Source organism: Mastacembelus armatus, chromosome 9 (genome assembly GCF_900324485.2).
Source record: "Mastacembelus armatus chromosome 9, fMasArm1.2, whole genome shotgun sequence".
NCBI lineage: Eukaryota > Metazoa > Chordata > Actinopteri > Synbranchiformes > Mastacembelidae > Mastacembelus > Mastacembelus armatus.
Window position 1 is genome coordinate 19,359,892 of NC_046641.1, and position 24,969 is coordinate 19,384,860.

Genomic DNA, 24,969 nt, shown 5'->3' on the forward strand with positions numbered 1-24,969 from the left:
ATAATAAAAAAATAAAAAATAAAAATAAAATAAAAAAATAATTATTTGACTTGTGTAGCAAAGGATGAAATCAACATATCCCTTCATGTCACATGTGAATATTAAGATTCTTTAAGGAAGATGTCATATGTAAATATAAAGTAACAGCAGTGGATTTGATTTTGATCTGTTTTCTGGTTGTCTCCAAATATTTATTATAACCACTTTCATTTGTGAGCCTTATAGTTGAACTGTTGACAGAAAGAGTAGCTCTATCCACGTCGCTCCAGTCTTTATGCTAAGATGAGCAAATCATTACCACTCAAGATGTGAGAGCGTCCATTATTGGTTTTATGTACAAATACTTGTCTTAACATTTTTCTGCACATCTCAAAATGCTTATGTGGACTCAAACATCAGCTTTGTTCAGATGCAGTCAAAGAAAATGGAAAGTCTCCAGTTTCTTTTTTTTTTCTGTGTGGTAGCTGTATGAGACATAGTTTAATTCTGTTGTGTACTCATTTATGAAATCACACCATGACAGCACAGCACATTTTCACTGTGTTAACACCCTGGAAGAGGAACCTTCTCTCCCCTCCAAGTTTACTCAACTCCTGTCTGTTATGAAAAAGCAAATCCACTAGGTCATCACAAGAGGGCGGTAACACCCACATATACACTTCCTGGCAGTTTGGCGGGTAAAATGTACTTCCAAATCCTAGCCACAAACTATTATGTTTCCAACAAAAATAAACCATTCCTGCCCGGAATGCTGCAGCAAAACCATCTCTCAGTCTCTGTCTTTTCCAGACACAAAGCTGTGCAGCTCAGAGTCCTGCACTCTGCATGTACTGTTTGAGATTATGTGTCAAATGACAGTCCTCTGTTTTAAAAGGGTTTCCTCGTCTTGGCGGCCATCGTAAATCCACAGGCCTGTACACTTCTCTTGTTTTACGTTTGTGTATCTGTGCCCTAAAGCTCCACTCCTGTTTCTCACAATGTGTGTTAGATTTAAAAAAGGTGAATAGCTGAACTAGAGAAAGAATATGCTGATTAAATGTGAGGGGAGAAAAGAAAGTGAGCAGAGAGGGTGGGGTAATATTGCCGTGGCTGACTCCTGGTGTATGTGTGGAAGTATACCATATGTGTTCACACTCAGCATGTTTCAGCTTACATCACATGGTGTCTGCCAAATGGGATGCTGTTATTATTAGTCTGCTGACAATGGGGAAAATGCAGTCATTTATAACCACGGAGCCATGGAACAAAAATGTAGCTGAAAACATTCACAAAATTCATACTGAACAATTCTTTCCACTATGTGTGTGTGTGTGTGATTTTTTTTGGCATTGTAGGACTTGCAGCTAGCAAAAGATCAAACACTGAAACACCTCACTGTAATCCTGCTGCCATCAGAGAGCTTAAGAGACACACACTTCCTGTGTCTCCAAATTGGCGGATGCTGCCTACCACTCAGCAGGACGTTTGTGTGTCTGCTCTCTTATGATGTGAAGATCATTCGTAAGAACACATGCTTGGCTCTAATGCCTACTTCTCTGTGCCTTGAAATAGGTATAATAAATAAAAAGAATAAATTTAGTATTAGTATGAACCGTTCTTTCTTTGTATTTGTATGTGCTTGTGCGCGCGCGCGTGTGTGTGTGTGTGTGTGTGTGTGCTTATCTGTCTGAAGCCTTGGGGCAGCTGGGGGGGAAGCCTGCTGCCTGTGTGCCTGCTGTGCTCCAGCCTGCTTATAAAAAAGAGGCAGCATTAAAGGAAGTGAAGACCATGTGGAGGCCTTCATTCATTAACAATACAGTGCTAATGAGTATGTCCTACTGAATATTAGACAGTTAAGTATACACCTTATGGAGGTTCAGGTACAAGGAGCAAAGCATTTTATTTTGCACCCTGAAAATTTGTTTATCCAACTCAAAATATCTTATAGCAAATTATGTAGAAAACATGAAAAAAGCTGGTTCTTGTTAATGCTTGGGTAGATTTACTTTCTTTGTCTTTGTAATTCTACAAATTAATCTGCACCATTTGTTGGATTCTGCATTATGTCCCAAGTTAAGTTAAATTAAAAGCAATTACAGTAAATTGAGCAATAAAAACAGGAATGGAGTGAAATGCGTGACAGTAACTGTAAACTAATTTACAGCTCACAGGCTAGATGAGAACGCCACTGAGTTTGATTTAGCATGTGGTTAGCTTGAACCTTTAACCTAAAATAAGTGGCTCCAACTTTCCTCACACAAGGATGCCACAGAAGGCTGTGCGACGCTGTTGACCTCAGGAGAGCATCTGAGCTGTACAGGCATAGATGGCGAGGGTGGTTTGCTGCCAGTGACCTTTTTTGCAGTACCTTTTTTGAAAAATGCTAATAGTGAAGGTTACTGACACTTTTCACTAAGAGTATTATTGTTGATTCATATCTAGTGTACTGGGATAAAGGGATTAGCTATGAAATTGTTCTAAATACTGTTTGGCTCATTATAAAAGATGCTGAAAAGAGGCAGTTTTAGCAGCGATAGTGATCACTTAAAGACATTTACTTGCCGAAACTCCACTGACTAATACTAATGGAAACCCCAGATCTCATGTATCTAAAATGATCTGTCATAACCAGCGTTTCATGGAATACTTGCTAATTGTTAATTGTTTGATGTAATCATTAAAAACTACATTCGTAAGATTTGACAGTTCAGGGGATGTTGGTAATACGACACAATGTTTTGGTTTTTATGGGTGGCCTTTTTGTTTAAGTGAGTTAATGAGTTAAGGTGCTGTGATGACTTAAGGTCACCCTGTTCTTGAGAAAATCATTGATTCCTCAAGCTCTCTGTGATGCTGCTCTGTAACTGACCCTGACCTCCGACCTCCCTTAAGGAGGCAAATCTAAAGTGAATACCGCTGTGGAGGTGAAACAGTTATCATATTACTGGAGCAACAACAAACACCACACTCTGCAGTCACACACCAGATCCACAACTGATTTAGCAACAAGATCACAGTTTCAAGCACACAGTGGTGAAACAATATCTAGGACAAGTAGGAATCATTTCACTGACAAAGGCTCCAGTGTTTACATATTTATGGTAGATATGTGTGGTGGTGATGGAGAGGGTCTAGCGTGGAGGTGAGAAGAGGGCGAGAGCGGCGGATGGATTTGCACTGATGGGTCCAGTTACTGACCACATCAGTGGAACTGGGGGTGCAAGCAGACAGCAACTGCTGCTCCCCTCCCTCTAATCTGCGCCTAGGTAACCAGAAACACATGGCTCCCCATAATGGCTCCATTGTTGTCTTGTGAAGCACAGCAGGGCTGCAAGGGTCATGTACACACCAGCATGCAGCTTCAGTGACAATAAATATACAGCTAACACTTCCCTTCACGTGCCAGTGCACTGCAACCTTCATACAGGAGTGAAGGCAATTCCTTCACCTTTTTTTAGGCTGTTATCAAAGGGTGTCTAGCCAAATAAACTATGGAAGAGAAGGGTGCGAAAAATTCTGACTTGGCCATTGAGTCACAAAGAAGTGGTAAATTAAATGCAGGATGAAAAACAAGGAAATGTTCCTGGCAGCTAGGAGCAAGCAACTGCATCAACATGTGTTTCTGTGACTGGTTTGGCAAAATTTGGAATAGAATTTTACGTCTCAAACAACAAAGCTCTTGTAAGCTGCAATTCACCGGCCCTAGACAGAACTGATTGTCAGGACAGTTGGGACTCAGTGCATAAAAACAGCCATCTGTGTATTTTCCTTAGGTTCGGGCAGACACATTCAGTCTTGTGATCATTTTCCATCCCAATATTTGGAAAAAAGCAGCAGCTCTCGCTCTCTCTCTCTCTCTCTCTCTCTCTCTATGTGCCTCAGGTTGGAGTGAGAAGCAAAAAGGAAAGAAAAAAAAAAAAAAACTTTGGGTCAGCCTCTGGAATTATGTGAAAGCTGAAACCTCAAGCCACATTATGAAGTCTGAAGTCCCACTTCACTGCACAGATAGCGGATGGATGGGTGTGTGAGGGAATAAAGGACAGGGGGAGGTGGAGAAGGAGGAAGGGGTGAATGAGGGAGAAGAAAAATAGGCTGCAGAGAAAAACTGGAGAGAAGGAGTGAAGGTTTAAAAGAAAGACAGAGGAAGAAAGGAAAAAAGAAAGAACATCTGACTGATCTGTTTTCTATTAGCCATCCAAATCTTCTCCTCTAATACACTCATTCCATAGAATTATGCTGACAAAAGGGGAAAAATCCAGGGCAATTTGATGTCCCAGACAACTGTTTGCACACCCCTCCATGTGAAAGAAAAGGAAAAAAGAAAATTCTCCATCTGGATAGAGAGAGTGAATGTGGCTTAATTACATTTTGGGCTATTCACATTCATTTGTGAGCTATTTCCACATTTACAGAACTAGTCAAGATGAAAACTGTGCAAATGTGCATTCCAGACGCTCTATGTCCAAACAATGCTAAGAAAATCCATAAGTCCAGCTCAAAGTAGCCTGAAGTAGGTTGAGCTAGTAGTTTATAGTTTAATATGTTGACTTTAATCGCAGTAGTGAGAAGTTAATCCATCCAAAACTGAGACCTCTCCAGTTTCAGCTCTTTGACCTAGTTTCAGCACTTTTGTGAACATCTGTTGGGGAGGTTGGCTTTTTGTGTGGTGTTGCTTAACTTCTTCATTAGAAGTGGACTATTTTAGCATTCTTAGCTATTCAAGTGAGTTTCAGGGCTATTATATTGCCATTGTTGAATTGCTGAGTGAGTATATGTCACTGGAAATCTATAAACAAAGATTTGGTGCTGGCGCTGTTTCTGGTTGTGCGCTGACCTCAGCTCTCAGTGGTTTTGGCTCAAGAAAAGTACCAGTTCCATTTCCAGTAAATGTCATTTCATAGTTACTGCATTTCCACGGGACTGAGAAACAACATTTAACGTGTAAGGAGGTCTGCAATTAGGCAGTGTTTCTCGCAGACAGCGCGTCGACAGGGATAAGAGACAAAAACAGCATTTTCAAATCTCCTCTGGCCATGTCTGATGCAATGAACCAGCCAGCGAAATGACTGCATTTTAGGAAATCATGCTGCAACAGCCACACATTTCTGTCAGAGTAAAACAGTCGATCATTTGAAAACTGGAAAAAGAAAAAGCCTCAAAAACTCTTTGTTACACTGAGGTTTTTCAAGAAATAACTGGCAAAGTTCATGAACACTTAACAATAGGTTTTCAAAACAAAAAAACAGAATGTGCAAAGAAATGTGTTTTTATAACCACATTAAATTTTGCTTCTGATTCTGGAGCATATTACATGCATGCTAATAGAAGTTGCATTCCATTGAATGCCTTTTACAAGACTACAACTCAAATAGAGTAAAGCTTAATCCATTATTCTTAACTTACACGGGCATCAAAAACGGTTCTTGACTGAGCCCATTGTAGTAGTAATATTTTCAACCCCTTTCAAGTGTAACTCTACTCCACTTTCTTTCTGCTTTGCATTGCAGAAAATATTTGTCTTTTTCCTCCTCACTCATAAATTTCTTTCTTCCTCTCCTTGCAGGGACTCAAATGGCTACCAGATGTGCTTCCAATCTGTTCCTGTTGCCATAGAAACACAAGGACTGGAATAGTTTTTTCAGGCCAGAGCTTTTGGCTGACTCATAGGACCTGTGTTTTAAAGCCTTGCTGTTTCTATAGATTTGGCACACTGAGGTCACCCCAGTTCCAAGTCATGTTTAGACTGGCAGCTAACATGTCACTGAGCCCCCCTTCCAACACTCCTAACCTTGACTTTTTGACCATGCTATCCTATGCAGTCTCTTCTTTGTGTCCTTTTATGCCGCAGCGCCAAAGTGAATTCATGTTTCACACGTCGACCTTCAATACCAACTCGATAAAACCAGCAAAATATTACTCTTAGCTAATAGCATTGGGGACATGAAAAGGCCAAGTTCCATAATCATACACAGGCCACTGCCTGTTGACTCCATTGAAAAGCAGCAGGCAAAGAGCTCCATCACAAGTTGTACAATGCTCAATGAACACAGTTTATCCTGAAATGCTGCACAGTGGTGACACACAATGCACATTTCCAAGCTGTGACTTTCCCACAACATGTCAAGGATGAAAAGTCAAAGAACATGTGTTGGTATGCTCAGCTGAGAATCTTCTCCATCTGCGATGAGAGGACAGGCAGATGGTGGCAGTTGTGTCAACATTCCTCCTAGATTAAGTTTTGGCCTATTAAAGACCAAACATGTCTAAAGCCATTATTGCCATCAGCATGTTAATATGCTAACAATGACAAGGTTAACACAGAGGTTTAGACAGTATAGTGTTTACCATGTTCACCATCTGAGTTTAACACACTAACATTTGCAATTAGAACTAAAGACAAAATACAAAGGGTAACTAAAACGGTTATAAACATTATGTCTCCTACAATTTGGAAATCCATTAAGTTGTTGTTGGGCTCAGGAGAAATTGCCAAGCCATGACCATGCAGGCAAAAACCTTCTCATCGTTTTAAAAGGGTCAGATCAAAATCCATTAGCAGCCCACATCAAGAAAAGGCTGGCAATGAGTCTGTGTTGAGTTCCAAACCCAGACTTACATTCTAAAGTCATGATGAAACTCAACACTTCATCAAACAGACATACATTCATTACACACATGCACCTAGTAAGTAGAACACCAGGTCATGAGCATATAATTCAACACAAAGCTCCTGCACCTACAGCTTCCAATCACACATCACATGACCTATCCATTCATCCTTACATCCATCCATCCATTCATCCTCCTTGATTGCCTTGTGGCCCAGTCCTGGCTATATCCCTCTTCTACCCACCAGAAGAGGACACATATGCAGCGCGTGATTAACTCCTTAGCACAGAGTTTCCACTGTTTTCCCCCATGAAAGGAACTCTTGTCCCCTGTGCTGAAGGGGCCAAATGAACAGTCCCCTGGCTCCCCCCGGGCTCTTTGAAGAACCCCTGTGACTGAACGACTCTGCAGGACTCCTGCCTCATCCAGTAATTTTAAGTCTCAGGAAACAGTCAAATATCAATCAGCGAATACAATAGCAAACGTATATGGTGTATTACTCAATATATCATGCTTCACCTTATTGTTGTTCTAGCTGCTTGTGCAATGGAAGACGAGACTGGGAGAAGAAGCCAAGAAGAGGTCTTCAGGCCATGAGAAGGAATGGGCTTTAAGAGAATTAGAATATGATGGCTGTCATTGTAAATCTATTTAGTGAGAACTGATTTTTAACTTCTGGTTTGACTGGAGCTACAGTAAATGCATCGCTTTTTTATTTCAGAAGAAATAATTGATGAAACACCAATTTATTGACCATACACAAATGGATATCAAAGTTTCTAAAAACAAACCATAAAAGACAAAAATACACCCTACAAGTTGGTAATGTTCTTGCTGCTTTCAGGCCCTTCTTTACAACAATGCAATATAGGCCTATAAAAAGCGTGGGCCAGTCATAATTGCCACTTCATAATTACACAATATTATGGTTTTAAGTATGTATATGCAATTGTTTGAACAGTGGTATCATAGTAGTATTGTACAATCCTTTCTGTATGTTATTTTTTACGGCAGGCAGTAATAACAACCAGAGGGAACAAGAAAGTTACAGATTTCCTGTGCGGTTATTAATGCCATATAATTACACTCTGCATCATGCAGTTAAGTGTTACACAAACAATAACATCAACAGAGAACAATTACAAAGCCAATGTAAACTTCACAGAAGGAGAGCACTCAGGTTTGCTTCAGGGCCCAAAATAAGTGACATACCAAAAAAAAAAAAAAAAAAAAAAAAAAAGAAAAAATAACATGAAGGCCAGTTCACTGACACCAAGGAAAACAGAAGAACTGAAAAGGTCATATAAGCACAGCTTACAAAGATAATAAAAAGTACACAATGTACACAAACAGAAAACGCTGAAAAAAATAACCAACAAAATGTGTTGTACCTTGTTTAAAAAAAAAAAGCATGAACCCAAGACAATTAGCTGTGAATGTAAAATATTCTTCAGCTCAAAACTGCTGATGAACACTAATTTGCTGCATACTTTAACCAACCATCCACTGTTCATAGCTTGTGTTTTGAGGGAAACTAAAAACATCTATTCACCAATAACTAAAATAAAAAGCTTTTTCCTCTAGACAACTACTCCAGTTTAAGTTTCCAACCTCATCAACCCTTTTGGTTTACTTATTTTAGACAAACATAGCTTTTTTTTTCTGCTTTAACTGATCCACAGTTGAGGCACATTTTAACACTTGATGCATGGTACCATTTAGTCTTACAGTCTTATACTAAAACAATAAAACTAGCACCTTGTTACTTCAGCATGAATCTACTAGCTTAAGATAATATAATTCTTAAGGGACAAACATCTCCAACAAGATTTTTTTTTTTTTCACATAATATCCCGATGGCATAAACAAATTCATGTGAAGTGAGAACAGCTCATATTGACCTACTTTTTTAAACTAAACTGAAAGACAAAGACACATGGCAGGCTCCTGCTGTAATCGGTAAAGGAAGCTACTACCAGCTTTTACTTTAACAAATCTACTGAATCTGATTTACAGGATGATATTGTCCTGGACCTTTTTTTTTTTTTTCTTAAAAGCAGCACAGGGAAAGTGCAGATGTATCTGCATTTCAGAGCAAGCATGTGAGTTTAAAGGGATTTCTAAGTATGACAAATGTACAGACATACAACAGCTTGGGGTGTCATTTTTGGTATAGTAGTTTAGCTGGCTGAATAAAACATACAGTACAGTGAGAGCACATTCTGGTGATGTGGTGTTAGAAAAGATATGAAATGGATTTTAAACAGCCCTATTTGCAGAAAGATCAAAGAATTTGTTTGAGCTTCAACAAAATCATGTCTGACCTCTGTCACACTAACACTTCAAATCCAAAAATGCTATGTTTGTATATCAAAACCAACAATAATGCTGAGCGAGGAATTCAAGGTGACTCACAAGTGTGGAAACCACTTCTTTCATTAATATAGTATATACTTTGAGGTGTCAAATATAGTTAATTAAAGACTTTAATCAAATAACTAAAACTATTTGTGCATGAAGGCCTATTGACTCAAGATAAAAACAAAACAAAACATTTATAGCTTGCAATCCTGAGAGGATCTCATTTTTGTTATTTTTAGTACCTGTAGTACCTGGGGAAAGCGTACATAAAAGATAGCTATTTTCTGAGACCTGCATAGCAAATTAAAGTTACGCAACCTGAAAAGCGGTCCATATATAAATTAAGTGGTGGACATAACTGCAGAGGAGCAGGAGAGATGAATGAACTATGGATTATGTCTGTGCATCACTGTTCTCACAGTTGTGTCCGGCTTAGCCACAGATTGTGGTGTGAGACTGATACATAGTTGTTAGAACAAAAAAGATTCTTGAAATGTAATACAATGGTCTATAGAGGTCATTAGAATATAACTCAGCAACATGTCTCATTTGCACCCTCAATTTAAAAGCATTTCTCAATCTTGACTGGTCCTGGAGTCACAGCACACTCACACAGAAAAAAAAGTTTAATTCTTTCACTGAAAAACTATGTGGTTCACCTTCCAACAAATCCATTTTTGTCTTTTTTGAATCCATCACAAGTGCTTTTAAAGACAAATTTATTTCACTACCTGTGGTGGCATGATGGCTGTCTTTTGCTGGGGTGTTTTAATTTCCGGAGTATCCAACATACCCTCCTTGCCTTTCTTCCTGGGTGGCTTTTTTATTGGAGTCTTCTTAGGTGTGGGATCCAACATTGGGTCCCCTGCCCTTGAGCCGTTCAAGTCCTGCTTCTCCGGGCTCTTGGCTTCAGGGGACCCAAGGTCGGTAGTGATGGGTGATACCATCTTCTGTAGGCTGCTTGAGGTGGGCAGCAGGGGCTTGGTGGAGCTCTGCTGGCTCAATCCACTAGAGGGGGTTCTCTTGGCTTTTTGTGGAGGTGTGGGCTTCTCCCGGTTTCCCTTGGGTGTGGAGAGACCATTGGTTTTCGTCAGGCCTGTCCCCTCATTCCTGTTGATGCTTTGGGTTTTCTCCTTGAGCTGAGCAGCCAGCAATGTAGCAGCCTCAGAGTTCATATGAGGATGTAGGACCTTGGGGCTCTTGGGTGGCTCCTTGGTGGTGTCCTTTGGACTGTCAGCAGTCTTCTTCTCAGACGAGGAGCTGTGGAAACTGCTAATCTTCTTGAGGGCATTCTGAACGACACCATTAATGTGCTCCATGTGACTGGGACTGCTGTGTTCATCCCCAGACTTCTTCCCTCGCAGAGGTTTGTGTTTTCCAGCGTCCGCCTCCTTCCCTTCCTGTTTCTTTTGCTGCTCATGGTTCCTCTCCTTCATTTTTTGCCGCTCCTCATTCTTGGCTGAGCCATCGCTGTAGCTCCTCTTTTTCTCCTTTGGCAGTGCAAGTGCCTTGATTGCTCCGTGACCCTGCTGGTCTGGCTGGGGGGGTCCTGTGGTATTTCCATGTATCCATGATACCTTAGGCTTAGTGGATGGGTCTGGTGGGCGTGGTTTGGGCTTGCCTGGTGAAGGTGGTGGTTTTCCATTGCGCTTAGCCTCTGGCATAGGAGTGCCATCCCCATCCTTGCCACTGCCATCATCCTCCTTGGGCTGCTTAGAGAGGCGGGCGATGCGGGCATAGAGGGCCGCAGGAGTGGACTCAGATCCACTGGTGGAGCCATCACTGTCAGAGGACTTGAGCAGGGGCTGCTCACTGCCCTCTGGTTTTGTGAGGCTGGTGTCTTTCAGGGATGTGTACTCCCCTGCATCCTCCTCATTGGTGATGGCTTCTGACTTCTCTGTTGTGGGGCTGGGGCTGCGCTTCTCTTTGCTTTCATTCACAGATTCTGTGGAAAATCGGCACACATTAGGAAAAGGTTATATATCCAATATCCTAAATAAAAGCACATTTCAAACAAATAGGAGGGCTGTATTGAACAGAATAGATAACATAAATCATCAACTTCAATTAAAACAAGAGTATGAGAGAGGAAGTAATGCATTCTTCCTTTTATAAATGTAGAACAGAATCATAAATAATAAAGCATGGGTTAAATTAATACATGTGAATTTGGACTTGTATGACTACTGGCTCATGTAAGCAAATGTTTGCTGATGTTTTGATACAGTAGATAATGTTTGTTGCTGACATCAGTGAGTCAGTTTGCTATTTGCCATTGTCCTCTAATTGTCACAAGCAGCAATTGTGTTCTTTTTTTCCTTTGAGGCAAATTTGTGATTTTGAGGTATATAAATAAAATTTATTGTACAAGACAGCTAAATAAAATATAATTAACAGTCAGTTTAGCAATAACAAAGAAAATAAACAACAGAGTCTCTAAAACCTCTAAACAATGTGTTCCATCTGTGACCTTCACAAACAGCAGAACTGTTTTCTCAGTGAGGAGACTTTGTTCTCTTCCCACCAGAAAATAAATCCCATATGTTATTTAATGATTCATATTTGTACCACCTTATTTGTGAATTTGCATACCCATATTGTATACTCTGAAGAGGCTTCAATACAAAGATCTTATATGTGCATTAATTCAAAACCCTTGGATGATGTTTACAGTAATAATTTTGTGCCTGAGGCTTTCTATAGAGAATCAGTTCTTTAAAAAGCCCTTGAACCATTCATGGTGAGAATGAGAACTAAACTCTAACAGAGCAGATCAATCAAACACACATAATAACCCTGCACATACAAAACCTGACTTGCACTGTCAGAAAAGGGTGTTTTCCAAGAAGCTTCAAGGAGTTAGTCATTGTTTGGATTTGTGCCATATGCTGACTTGACTATTCCATTTCCTGTTTATACTTTCCTCATCCTCAAAGCAAAACCTGGACCTAGATGGCATACGATAAAGAGCCGACTACCTCAGAGAGGGGCTTTAGAGAAGTGGGCGAGTCACTGCACAGTCACAATGGGGATCTTGACTTCTTCAGAAACATATCAGTGTGTGTGTGTGTGTGTGTGTGTGTGTGTGTGTGTGTGTGTGTGTGAAGCCCTTACATGTCAGACAAATCATGGATTTATATGCATCATTCCAGATAACTAAGCTGTTTATTTAATCTGCCAGTGACTCACCTTCATGGGGCACGCAGTAAACTGGCCCCTCGTCTCCGCTCTCAAAGGAAGAGAAGGACTCCTGGGATGACCAGGAGGAAGGGGAGGGCTGCTCCGCCACAGAGGGGGGCTCGATGAAGCTGCAGTTGAAGATATTTTCTAGGTCGTGGTGGGCTACTGGGAACAGAAAACAAATGGAGAAGCCAAAGGGTCAGCCAGAGGATATTGTACCGTGTTTGAAGAACAACAGTCTGTTCTTTCTTACTCTGAACAACTTTGAGTTATAGAAAGTATCAGTTTAAATGAGCCTGCAAAAAATGGGTTTCATTGATATTGCACAAAAATTTCCAAAGACAATAACATGGATTTCTGAAAATGAACACAGATAATTTTCTGTATAAACTGTATGAGGATTTTTATATTTTAATGCCATTGCCAAAGCAATTCAGGTTTTCCAGGGTTTTATTCTAAGCAAATCAAAAGACAGACAGAAACTGCATTCTGACCATGATCTAAGACGGAACGTGATAAGAGATACATTAAAAGATTACTACATTAAAGTACAAGACATTAGAACATATCACTTTACTAAATCATTCATTCATTTGTGAATGAATGACTATGTAAGCTTTTCATATAAGTATTTTTAAAACTCAAACTACATGACAGAAAAGTATACATTCTAATTCAATTAAAAAACATGAAGGTTAAAATAAAGCAAATATTATTAGGTTGGCAAAAAGACAAGAAACACCTGCTAGTCTTAACAGCTTATTTCTTAAAATGTTAATTATTTCTTCAAAATTGGTGGAGGTGTAAGAGCAGAAAGTCTCTCTTTAAAACAGTAACATACAGAATAATGTCTGATATACTGAAGCCATACTGACCCTTCAGTCATACTGTCTAAATATTAATGTCATGTGGTCTTTTCTAGAACTTAGGTGCTGAGTAGAATGAGCCACAAATTATCGTCTTCTTCCACTGAATCCACTCCCTCAGCAATATGTAGGTCATGTTTCTGTCTCGCTGTCTCCCTCTTGCTCTCTTCATCTTCCTTCCTGCCCTACAGACACTAAATTCTGCTGACCCTTCAGTCTCAGGACAGCTGTGGTTTCTGAGGAATGTTTGAGGTTGATCTTCCCATCTGGCGTGAAAAGTTTTGGCCTAAACTGTGCTGGGCGTTAACTTGACATGACCGACCACATCAGATGCCCCCGTTTACACGTCCAATGACACAGAGGTCCATACGTTTGTTTATACATCTGATAAAGCGTTCATGCAAGGAATCCCCTAAGTGTACCAGGACCCTGTTAAAGTTAGTGGAACAAATCCCAGTTCTTTAGTTTGAAATTTGACTGTAACTAAAAGGATGTACAACTTTCAGAGTTCTACAGAAACTATATATAAGTATGAGAAGTCTATGTGACACCGATTTCACACATTCTCACATCATCTCCTTTTGGCAGAGTTTGATATGCATATCATTTTAAAATACTACAAAACAAGAAACATTCAAATACTTGCAGCAAAACCTTAACAATTTTTCTGTTTAGAGGTTCCTCTCACCATAAAGTGTAAACTGGACAAGAATGAATTTTTAACATAAACTGGTCTGGTGTTTATTCTCTAGGTTCCATCCATCTGCCTCACACCATATGACCTACTGCTGTGCACAACACAACACAATGACCAGACTTAGTCATGGTCAGTCAGAAGTGGGTTATAGAGGCTGTGTGTGTGTGTGTGTGTGTGTGCGTCACATGTTTGTGAAAAGCTATTTTCAAGGAGCCTGATTTGCTCTTTCCTTGAGGGGGCTGAGTTTTATCTAGTTTTCCAAATCACAGATTTTGCCTATGAAGTTACTGGCCTCGAGGGAAGATCTGTTTGAAAATCTTGCTGACATACTAAAAATAATTATACTGACATAAACCATTGAGCCTCTAAAAGACTTACTTACAAATATCTAAACCTCTCAAGTACATGTCTGAGTGTGGGAGAGTAATGTCTTTGTGTTACTTGTACATTGGATAATGTCAACACAGGTGCAACATGTCTTCAGTAAGCAACTACAGATGTTGGTAGAAGGGGAAACAAAGACCAAGAATAACAAGTGTTTTGGAACTGAGAGTAGAGGGGACTTCCATCCAACATTGCTCATTTATGTGATTATTTAAGGATATCCTGTTTCTGCACCACAATAATGCCACCCAAGTCCCTCTACAAATAATTAATTCATGACAAAAAGTATGTTGCCCAACTTCAGTGTAAGGAAAACATAAATGAATAAGACATGGTATGTCATCTGTCTGAACTTCTGCCCTTGAAGCACTGTGACTGTGCAGCAGCAGGCAGATAGGCAGAGACTCAGAGGGACTGAGGAATGTAGAGCAGCTATGCAAAGCCTTCAGTTAGGCTAGTCAACAAGCTAACACATGGCCATTTTGAAGCATTACTTGTATGAAGTGAAGCACAACTGCTGCCCTTAAAAGCTTCTCCCTCCAGACTGTGGATCTAGCAGGACAGATTGTTCTGCGGACTGGATGCCACTGTGATCCCTCCCTAACTACATGGAGGCCATTGCACAACAGGGTATTATTGACATGGCCAAGCTGTGGAGCTCCGCCACCACAGTTGCTCAGTGATGGGACAAGTTTACAGACTTGGGGCAGCAGTAGTCTAAAGGCTAAGGAGCTATGCTAGAACAAGGGGGCTGCAAGTTTAAATGCTTCAAACCTGGACACAAAATAGGGATATTAGTTGCCCATAATAATAAGAATCAGTATGTTTAGCTTGTAGTAGCCTGTGTCAGGTTTACATGACTGCATTTAGAGTCTGAACCCAAAAAACACATACACCATGACAACCAACATGGCCACCTCAGAATCTACAGATATCGTGATCTTTGATCATATTTATTAACAACTATACATTGCTGCAGCACACTATTAAAGCTCTATCTGAAACTCTTCTTTTGATTTAATTGATCATTTAAGAAGATTTGCTGGATAAATACAGATGAAAAAAGGTGGTGCTACTCTCAGCACTCACCCAAGGAGTAGGACACAGAAAATCTTGAACAGCCATGAATCTGTAGGGTGATAGGTGACAATGTGCTCTCTGAGGCTAACTCTGCTAACAGAGGAGTAAATATTGTCTATCCCCCACTCAGACCTTTTTTGTTTTGTCTAGCCACATCTGTTGCTGCTGACCCTGGTGTGGATAAATCACAGTTCTGACAAGGGCTGGGGTAAATTTGACCACTTCCTGTTTCCAGCCCCATTGGGCCCCTTCTGGAATGTGGGTGTTCAGGACTGTGTAGTCCTAGTCACCGTTAAGAGTTTCTAAATGTTGGCAGACCACACGTCTCTGGGTAGCCCAACAGAAAGCAGCATAGAAGAGAAACACTGACCACGAGCATTAGCTTTGATTGCTGGTGTGAAAATCTGTTTTTTTCATTTTACTGATATAAGGTACTCTTATTTATTGTCTGAATCTATAAAGGCCTAAAACTGATTTGTTGTTCTTTCTTGCAATGAAAACAAATGTCAATATCTTTAAAATCACATGACGAAGCTCTTAACATATAAGCCTATTAATGTCTCACACTGTCATGACAAAGGCAACTCTCTCCAAGTGCAGTATTTTAAACTAAGGTAGAATGGGAACAGATTCTTAAATAATCAGCTGGATAACTGATCCAGGCACACACTGCTCAGTCATGGAAAGGAAACAGGGTCATTATGTTTTAAACCCCTTCCTTACAACAGTCGTCTTATGCTATTCACAATTAGGCTATATAAAACACAAAAAGCAGCAAATTCCCACATGTGCGAAACTGGAAGCAGGAAATGTTTGCTGTTGACTTTTAACAATCAATAAATTATAAGTTTGTGTAAAATTATTATTTTTCCATGAAGGAAGTGATTATTCACTGCACGTCATATCTATAATCTGGCAACAAGTGACTATAATATGGCTGAATATAGAGTAAAAACACAAATAACAGAGGACTAATCATTTCTATAAGTTAAGTTATAACATCTATAGCTAACAGGAGCAAGATGAATTGAATTATTCATACAGATACTGTGTTAAATAGGCGTATCTCCCCTGGCTATAATAAAAAACCACGGAGTCACAGATCTGTCACACACCACGAGACGTCCACATGGAGCAGTAGAACTGCAGCATCCACCCAAACAGTACAGCCTTTGATAGCACATCACTCATCACCACCCAGGGCCCCCGACAACCACTGGCCTTCTTTTAATAACACAGCCTCCTCCTCTGCCCAAAGAAAAAATTTCTTGGGGAAGAAGATGATGGAAACAAGTACAGAAAACTGGAAGAAAAAAGCCCCAGTTTTGGGTTGTAATAATATGAACACATGGCATATGTGGGTGCCAAGAATAATAAGGAGCTCTAAAACCAGTGCATTCCTTTCAAATGAAACCCCATACTCGCCTGGCAGCCACCATACACTTTTCAACCCTATTCATCATCTAAGAGACAGACTAAGGTAGAACAGAGGGAAAATGCACACTGCCACTCATTGCCACTATCATCGGTGTCTCTGCTGTGTTAAGCCAACAATATTTAAAAAAGGCTTACAGCTTCTGAAATCCCAGGTTTATTTCTTTGAGATCATCATTGCATATTAAATTCTGAATACTACTGCCTTTACATCTAAAGCTAATTATGCATTGACTGTTAAAGTTAAGAATGATGCAGCTCTAACATCTAGTGTTGTTGAAGAACTAGAGAGAAAGATTACATAAAGTACAACAGCTTCTGGCAACATGTTAGTGGGATATGAGAAAGAGTTTTGGGGCTTACCAACTACTTTGGGCAGTTTCTGTCGCTTCAGTGGAATACGGGGAAGTTTAGTGCTGATTCGGCTAAATCGTCCACACAGGATCCGCTTGGCTTTTTTGCTGTTGGTAGAGTTGTCTTGGTTAGGATTGAAAAGGGATGATGCCATGGAAAAGAAGCATATTTAAACTTGGCTCTGTGCCCCTTTTGAGGGCTCAGGGGCTGATCAAATTGCTACTCATTCTGTAATGTCAATACTCAGAAGTACTCAAAATACAATTTATATGCATTTATTCATTTAACAACCTCGTACCTGTGAGAAAAACTACAAAGTAAATATTTTCCTTAATTTTCATAACCAGTGCAAGCGTTCTATTAGGAACTCAAGCCCCCATCGTGGTCCTCTGAGGTGAAGACACGTGTCACTCACTTGTGGTCGTCTTTGTGTCGACACAGGCAGCAGCAGCACAGCAACGAGAGGAGGACAATCAGTAAAAAGGAGACCAGGGATCCAGCTGCGATCACACCCATCCGCTGGTTGGGTTCTGAAAGACAAGATGCAGTGAAATCTTGGTGTGCCACAGGGATGCTCTGAGTGCCAGTTTCAACAAATCCCTCTCTTCATCACCACTAAGACTAAAGACCTTGGCATTCAGATGACTGGAGTCGAGGGTTTCAGTGATTGTCTGTAATCTTTATTAATCTTAGCTTTGATAAAGAGATTGTATGGTTCTGTGTATTCACAACAAATATTCACTATTCACTAATATCACGTCCCTCAATACATTGGATTATTTACAATTTTACTGCGGCAGGACCCTCCTCCCCTCACCCTCTTTTTACTAAAAACCCCTCACCATAACTCTTCATTAGATGATTTAGTACCTCTCCCTCTTCAAGTGGGATACACCCCAAATGTAATTTGGCTCATGGTGAGACTGAAGAAGGATGAATAGTTGTTGCCCTGAGGTCTTTATACTGTTACATAAGGCTGGCTGTTGTTTGGCAGCCTGGGTGTCGCATGTTGCTGATTGTGTGTGTGTGTGTTTGTGTGTGTGTGGGTCTGTGATATCACTGACCCACCTGCTGCTGCCCATCACGTTTACTGGCCAAAATCCCTGCTACCTTTTATATCCTGTACAATGATATTCTCTCTGACTGCCTCAAATCCGATTTCCAAACCATCCAGTTTTTCTCCTTTCCTCTCTGTCTCCCTTCCAAGTCCTCCTTTTCTCTTTCCTCTTCTCCCTCTTGTACTTTATTTCTTCTTCCTTCCTCTGTCCCTCTCTCTCTGACTGGACAGGAATAGAGCCAACAAACACAGCCATAAAAAGGACACCAGTCTGGGTCTGGAAACACGATCAAGGCCTTGCTACGTTAACTCTCCCACTACACACACTGACCTGAATAGATGTATTTGTTAGTACTTGTGTACAGCCAACAATTAGACACAGTCAGCATTAATAGCATCTGGCTTTTTTGACAAACCATTTCAGATGGTTAGAAATGTTTGTGCAGAAATATCAGTTTTGTCTCAGAAAAAGAACATTATTTAAAAAAAAAAAAAAAAAAATCAGTGCTGCTCACAGAAAACCCTTTAAAAACATAACCACAAAGCATGAGCTTGCTCTTACGGAGATAGCAGGCACCAGACACTGGATCACAGTTCTTGTCATGGCAAGAGCAGGTTTGGTTGCAGTTCACACCATACTGGCCAGGTTGACAGGTCATATTGCAGCTTGAGCAAAGAGAAGAGACAAAAGCAACATCTGTTTAATGTTCATTCCAAGTGACAGATGCTTTAAATGGGACATAGGAAAAAAAAAAGAATAAACAGGATCAGTTCCTGGTTTGTAGAGGCTTCACTTTTCTAATTCAAGACTGGTTTATCAGTATCTGTAAAAAGTATGCCTCAAATCTCACTCCTTCTAATCCCAAGATATATATGTTTGTGTGACAAATGTAATATGAAAGGCGTCAGTCCCTTTCACTGTGCATTGTGTGCTGCCGAAGGCATAAACATAAAGTTTTTGAGTATGAGGTGTCTTATGACTTACTATATGCCATAAAACCCCGGGTCACACAGGCACTCTCCTGTGGCAACATGACAGATGCCGTTAAAACAGTGACTGCAGTTGTTCTCACAGTTCTCACCATACGTGCCGTTTGGGCAACGCACCTCGCACCTATCACACACAGAAGGAATGTCAGGATTACAGTCATTTTCAAACTTAGCAGTGTGAGTCAGGGACATTATCACAGTGTGAAAAATGGTCCTGCAGTAGCAGTTTGTTAAACGCAATGCCAACATGTTTTTAACATTGGAAATGATAAAGCTCTATAAGAACAACGAAACTCTGACTGAACTAAAAAAATGTTTTGGGATGTTTCTTTTAAATATTTTTTAACTTTATTGTGTGTTTTCCTACCTGTCCCCAATCCAGCCAGGGTTACAGTGAGAGCACTTGCCATGAATGTGGTCACAGTGGTGACCGTCTTTACAGGTGGGACACACTTCCTGGCAGTTTTCACCAAAGAAGCCCTTGGAGCAGAGCTGATCACAGCGTGTTCCATTCCAGCCCCTGTCACAGGTGATGCAGCGTCCTTCCGTCACCTTACAGGGCTGCTGGCCCTTACAATGCCCACACCTGTGGTCAGTCAAGGAAAACAGAACAAGAATTCTCATTCCTCTTGTTTACACAAACTCCCCCATCTTATCTAGTGTAATCAGACAGTTTAAGGATCAGAAATATGATTCACTGTGATAATTGTATTTGGATGCCTAGTGTTGCTCAATTAAAGAGGGGATAAAAAGCACTGAACCGTGTTCTATTAGGGTTATAGCAACAATATTGCGTGAGAACTGTGGAAGGCAAAGTATTTGACCTGAATTGCTTTTACATGTTGGCTGATGACTATAAGATAATATGATTACCAAGCCCCAAATCTCACTTTCTTCATAAAGTAACATATTCTTATATTTAAAAGGGCTATCAGCTGCAGTATATATCAAATCTTATTTCCCATCAAAACCACAAAACTGCACCATAATATGGATCAGACAAGGGAATTGAACATTAGCCATCTGTAAAACAGCATGTTTCCTGTGTTTTTGACACGGTACATTTGCTCACTGCATTTTTTTTCTCCCACCTGTTTCTGCAGTTTTGACCATAGAATCCAGCAGGACACGGTTCCCTGCAGAACTTCCCACGGTACCCTGGTGTACAGGTACATGAGCCATCCACCTGGTTGCACTTGCCGTGGACACACTGGCAGTATCGCTCACACCGTGGGCCCCAGAGCCGCTCTCGGCACTGGCAACGTCCCGTGAACTGCTCGCATGGTGAATTGTTACAGTTACACTGGATTGCACAGTTCCTCCCTGTCCAGCCAGGGTTGCACAAACATCGCCCTGTCATTGCATCACAGACTGAGTTAACGCTGCAGTAGCAGTTATTGTTGCACTGGGGACCCCAGACACCAGGGTGACAAGTGCATTTGCCCGTCTCTTGGTCACATTTGCCCTTTTGGCATAAGCACACGTTCTCGCAGTTTGGTCCCCAGCGATTGTGGTTGCAGGTGCACTCGCCGGTCAAGTCATCACACTGGCCATTGGGATGACAATTACATTTCCCCTTGCAGTCAGGGCCCCAAAACTGGGCAGGGCACTCTGTTAAATAACAGTGATGTAATCAGGAAACAGGCAAAGATTCTTCTGACTTTTCAAATGCTTAAACAGAAGTAAGAGTCTATATCCATGCTAAAGACATCTGCTATACTTAGCCACATGTTTTGAGCTAAATGAAAATACTAACATGCTAAAATACAGCTGCAACACCAAGAAGCCAAAACTCAGCAGGTATAACACGTAACATGGCTAACATACGCTAAGAGGTATTAAACCCAACATAGAGCTGAGGCTGAGAGGGCCATATTAGTGTTGCAGGTTTTTGTTACACATTCGCCCTGATCAAGGCATTAGATGAAAAGGGATCACCAAGTGCTAACCTACTGGTGGCTCTACAGGAAACATTACAGCTAAAGTCATTAGGCTTCATCCTGTGCATCTTGGGTGTTGGTGCAAAATTCCATGGCAAATCATCCAGTGGATGTTTTAGCCTGGAACTGCAACAGGAAGTGCTGGAACAAGCAACTAACAGGGTGACACTGCCATGCTATTAAGATGATTAAAGATTTGAGAGCTAACTTGAAACACTTTAGTCAAGAGGCAACAGGTAGAAATGGCCTTACTGGTGTCACAGCTTGCTCCAAAGTATCCATGACGGCAGCGACATTCATTCGGCCTGACACACACCTCATTTTCCTTGCAGGTGAAATTGCCTTCACAGAGAGCTTGGGTGAAGAAGAATAGACCAAATTATTCAAAGAGCTTGCACAATAAGCTGTATAACATGTACAGATAAATACTAGCATGCTGTATACTACATACGTGTCAGGCATTCATCCCCTAGCTGCCCCCATCCACTGCAGCACACCAATCCTGATGATCTGGAAAAACAAAGTTATGAGGTTGAGAATGAGAAGGGAAAGATGAAGCACATCACTAAAATACAGCAAAACAAACATACATCAAAGAGGCAGCATCCACACCCAAGTCTTGCCTCTTTGATCTCACCGGTTTTACTGATGTGGCTGATGCCAAATTCTGCAAACTTACGCTGGGCATTGTACAAGACACATATGCTTAGCACATGCTTGTATAATTAACTGAATATGGGTCATTCACATTCACAGCTGTATACAGTACTTAAAAGCTGGTAACCCCTGGGCTTGAACAGTTTATCAGGTTGCTTTGCTCTGCCCAGCGTTTGGGAAAATACTAAAGGAGAAATATGAGTATTCAGAGACAATATCTTGCAGAGTAGTCTCAGGGCTGTCAGGAGCGGACACATACATCTCCTCTTCCTCCCATGCCTGTGACCTTTGTGGGGGCCCTGCAACATGTCAGCTTCCCCTTGAGATGGCAGTTTACTTTCAGTCAACAAGCATGGAGCAACACTGTTTGTTATCCTGCCAAAATAGGCATGTGGTAGAGATCACAGATCTAACCTCTGTATACTTTCACTTTTCTACTTTATGTTCATTATATGGTGGTGGGTTTAAAATGTCTTGTAGCAGTGCTCCTCCAAAATTTGACAAAACCCAGTCATGTATAGAGTTGACCCTTGTTGACCTTTAACACACTGACAATCCATTTCAGCATACAGGAAGACAGTTCAGCATACAGGAAGACAGATTATACTAATGGCTGCGTAGCATTAGTTTGCAAAGCTGTCCTTAGACTTGTCTTTCATTACTTCATAAAGAACCCACCTAACCTTTTGCCGAGGGCATCAACAGCTGCACTTACACTGATTCAAAGCTACATTTTTCTGCATCAGTATTCAAAACATCACATGGGCAAAACCATTTTTGTTCCCACACATTTTTTGGAAAAGTTGATTCTTGACAACAAAGAGCGTTGACGGCATCATCAAAAAGTGGAGTTACGATGTATTGCCAGATCAGCGAGATTCTGCAGCAGATTTTGTAATGTGAGGACACACTGGAAATACTGCCTAGTGATGATAAATGCTGAACTACTTCCTTCTATTCATATGAATCAAGTTAGAAAAAATAAAAACAGTACGGTCATAATGGGAAAAACAAGTGGTCAGTGGAGAGTTCAAGCAATGAATGTTTAATACTGGGAGGTGGGCAAAATGTCAAACTTGTATAGAGCAGTGGAGTCTGGTACAATATGTATGATGCTGAAAATGCCACAACAGACAATAGGTCAGGTCTTTTTTGGTACATTTGCTGTGCCTCAAAACAAAGGAAAATCTAGGAGATGACAACAGAACTTTAAGTTTTGGAAAAAAAGACTCCTGATTACATTTCACAGATATATGCTGTGTGTGGCCTTTCAGATAATCTATTTTCACTTTTGCTCCAAGAACTCTGCCTGCACAGGAAATATTAAATTTGACTTACTTTCCATCCTCATTTGTTACAAAGTATGTAAGGAAGTCAAGTTATGTAGCAAAAAACAAGAAATATAATAATCTATTTCTCATCACATATATAACATCATACTGGAAGATGATGCTGCATTTACTGTTTCATGCCTGCCATAATTTCAAAATGCCCATCTTTCCAACAAGAAATGTTTTTTTTATATCGCCGAGGTTAACATTTGAAAGGAAGCTGTCTAGACAAGGGGGCTCCTAAAATAAAGTTGTTACTTTTTACAAATTACTCTCAGTCATCAACAGTTAACCAAAACATGTAGATTCAGACACTTTAAAGTTTAAATTTCCCCAAACTCTCTTTAAGCGTCACTTTAAAAAGTCAGCACGAATGATGTGAAGGTCACAAACAGCGCCCCCCCCCCCAATGAAAACAGCTCTTCTCCAGATGTACACATCTGTATGGCTGCATTTCTCATGGACTCCTCCTCCAGCTATACAGCGGAATGGGAATACGTTATAAGCAGAGAACTAAAAGGTCAATATATAATATGTGGACAATAAATTCTTAAAATAAAACATATTTAAAAAGTTTTAGCATATTGTCAGTGGTTCTCTTTCAGTTTAGTAAGAACCGCTACGACCAACGCTGCAAACAATGTCGATCTGGTCAAGTCTGTCTCATGTTCAGTTCTAAAACACATTGTTTGGTCAAGCAAATAGAGAATATCACTATACCACTTCTTTCCAACGTAACTTCAGCCCTGACTGGACTGTTCTGAAGAGAATCATCCTGAGGGGGAAATGCGGTCAAAGTACCACGAGGAAAACTTTGAAACCATTAGAGGCTTAACCATTAGTCTTACTCTCTTCTGAAGTGATGCTTACCCAGGTGCTTTGCATACATTCCTCCCTTTGGGGTTGAGTTCTTGGCCGAAACTGGAGCAAAAGAAAAGACAAACGACCGCAACAACAGCAAAAGAGTTCTTCACTTCCATTGTACAAGCAGCAGCATCCTTCTAGGCGCCGTTGTTGCTCCGCGTTTCCCTTCTCCAAAAAGTAACGATGGGGGCTTTTCACTGTGTTTTTATGCGCCACTGTCTTTCATGCACATAATCCAAATATCTTTGTTATATTGATATTAAATCCGTTTCCTTAAGGTGCTTTGAAAGGTCTTGCAGCTACACCTACGCCATCAAGAGCCTCAGCAGAGACCATTAATCCCAACGACTGGAAAAGAGTCACGAAACCACAACTCGATAATCACAGCTAATGTTTTCTTTGAGTGCGCTGTTTACTCCATTAAAGTTTCTAAAAGAGGTCATCGTGCAAAGCAGATGGGTCCAAACTCATAAGGGCTTTTTCTCCTCCAACATAAAGTCCACAGCGCGTCTGGAAACGTGTAAATTGATGGTAATCTCGGAAAGAAAACAAGGCAATTTCGCTGCCTTTCGCCTTTTCCTCTCTGAGGAGAAGCGCTTAATTCGTAGCGTTTGTCCTCTCTTGCGCTCTCAGGAGTGGCAGGAGGGAAATTCCTGATTTGTTACTCTATCTTTGGCTTTGTGCGCCATGCGTGCGCCACCAAATTTACATAGCGAGGCCTGTGCGCAACAGGCTCCGTTTAATGGCTTTGGTGAAAATGCCTTGTGGCCTAATTTTTCACTGTAACTTACAAAACGGTAATGGAGACTGTTGAGATAAAACCATTCATTTCGGACATAAGGGGTTATATTAGAGAAATGAGCTTTGTTTGCATCATTAGTGACATTTACACATCTGCGATTCATCAAACACACTTTCAAAATTACACATTTGTTGAGAACAGTATCCTACTTTAAAAAACAGCATTCAAAGGTATTTTATTTATCTTTTTTTTATTGGATGAGGAGAGTGTATGTGCCTTTAGAGTGTGTGTGTGTGTGTGTGTGTGTGTGTGTGTGTGTGTGTGTGAGTGTGTGTGGGGAGTGGGGCAACAGTGCAAAATCTACATGTGAGACAATGGCTCCCCCATCTGTTAACACAAACAAAGTGATGGCGGCATATGGCAACTCCTGCCTCATGTTAAAGC

The 24,969-nt window shown here is 40.7% G+C and overlaps 1 protein-coding gene across 4 annotated transcripts; it reads right to left on the reverse strand.

Moving 5' to 3' along the window:
* Window positions 1–1,119: 1,119 nt before the first annotated feature.
* scarf2 (scavenger receptor class F, member 2) lies at window positions 1,120–24,424 on the reverse strand. 4 transcript variants are annotated; one of them, XM_026321608.2, is made up of 13 exons: window positions 23,790–24,424; window positions 21,383–21,441; window positions 21,184–21,285; window positions 20,083–20,602; window positions 19,359–19,577; window positions 18,987–19,115; window positions 18,564–18,667; window positions 17,360–17,474; window positions 16,954–17,051; window positions 12,139–12,294; window positions 9,681–10,894; window positions 7,108–7,196; window positions 1,120–1,726 (listed from the first exon to the last, which is right to left on the reverse strand). In XM_026321608.2, exons 1-13 carry the CDS (start codon window positions 23,897–23,899, stop codon window positions 1,582–1,584), a joined length of 3,060 nt encoding a protein of 1,019 aa, XP_026177393.1. In that variant the 5' UTR covers window positions 23,900–24,424; the 3' UTR covers window positions 1,120–1,581. The 4 variants fall into 4 exon arrangements, with proteins under 4 accessions (XP_026177393.1, XP_026177391.1, XP_026177390.1 ...); XM_026321606.2 differs by lacking the exon at window positions 7,108–7,196; XM_026321605.2 differs by lacking the exon at window positions 7,108–7,196 and having other exon boundaries at window positions 1,120–1,729.
* Window positions 24,425–24,969: the final 545 nt, after the last annotated feature.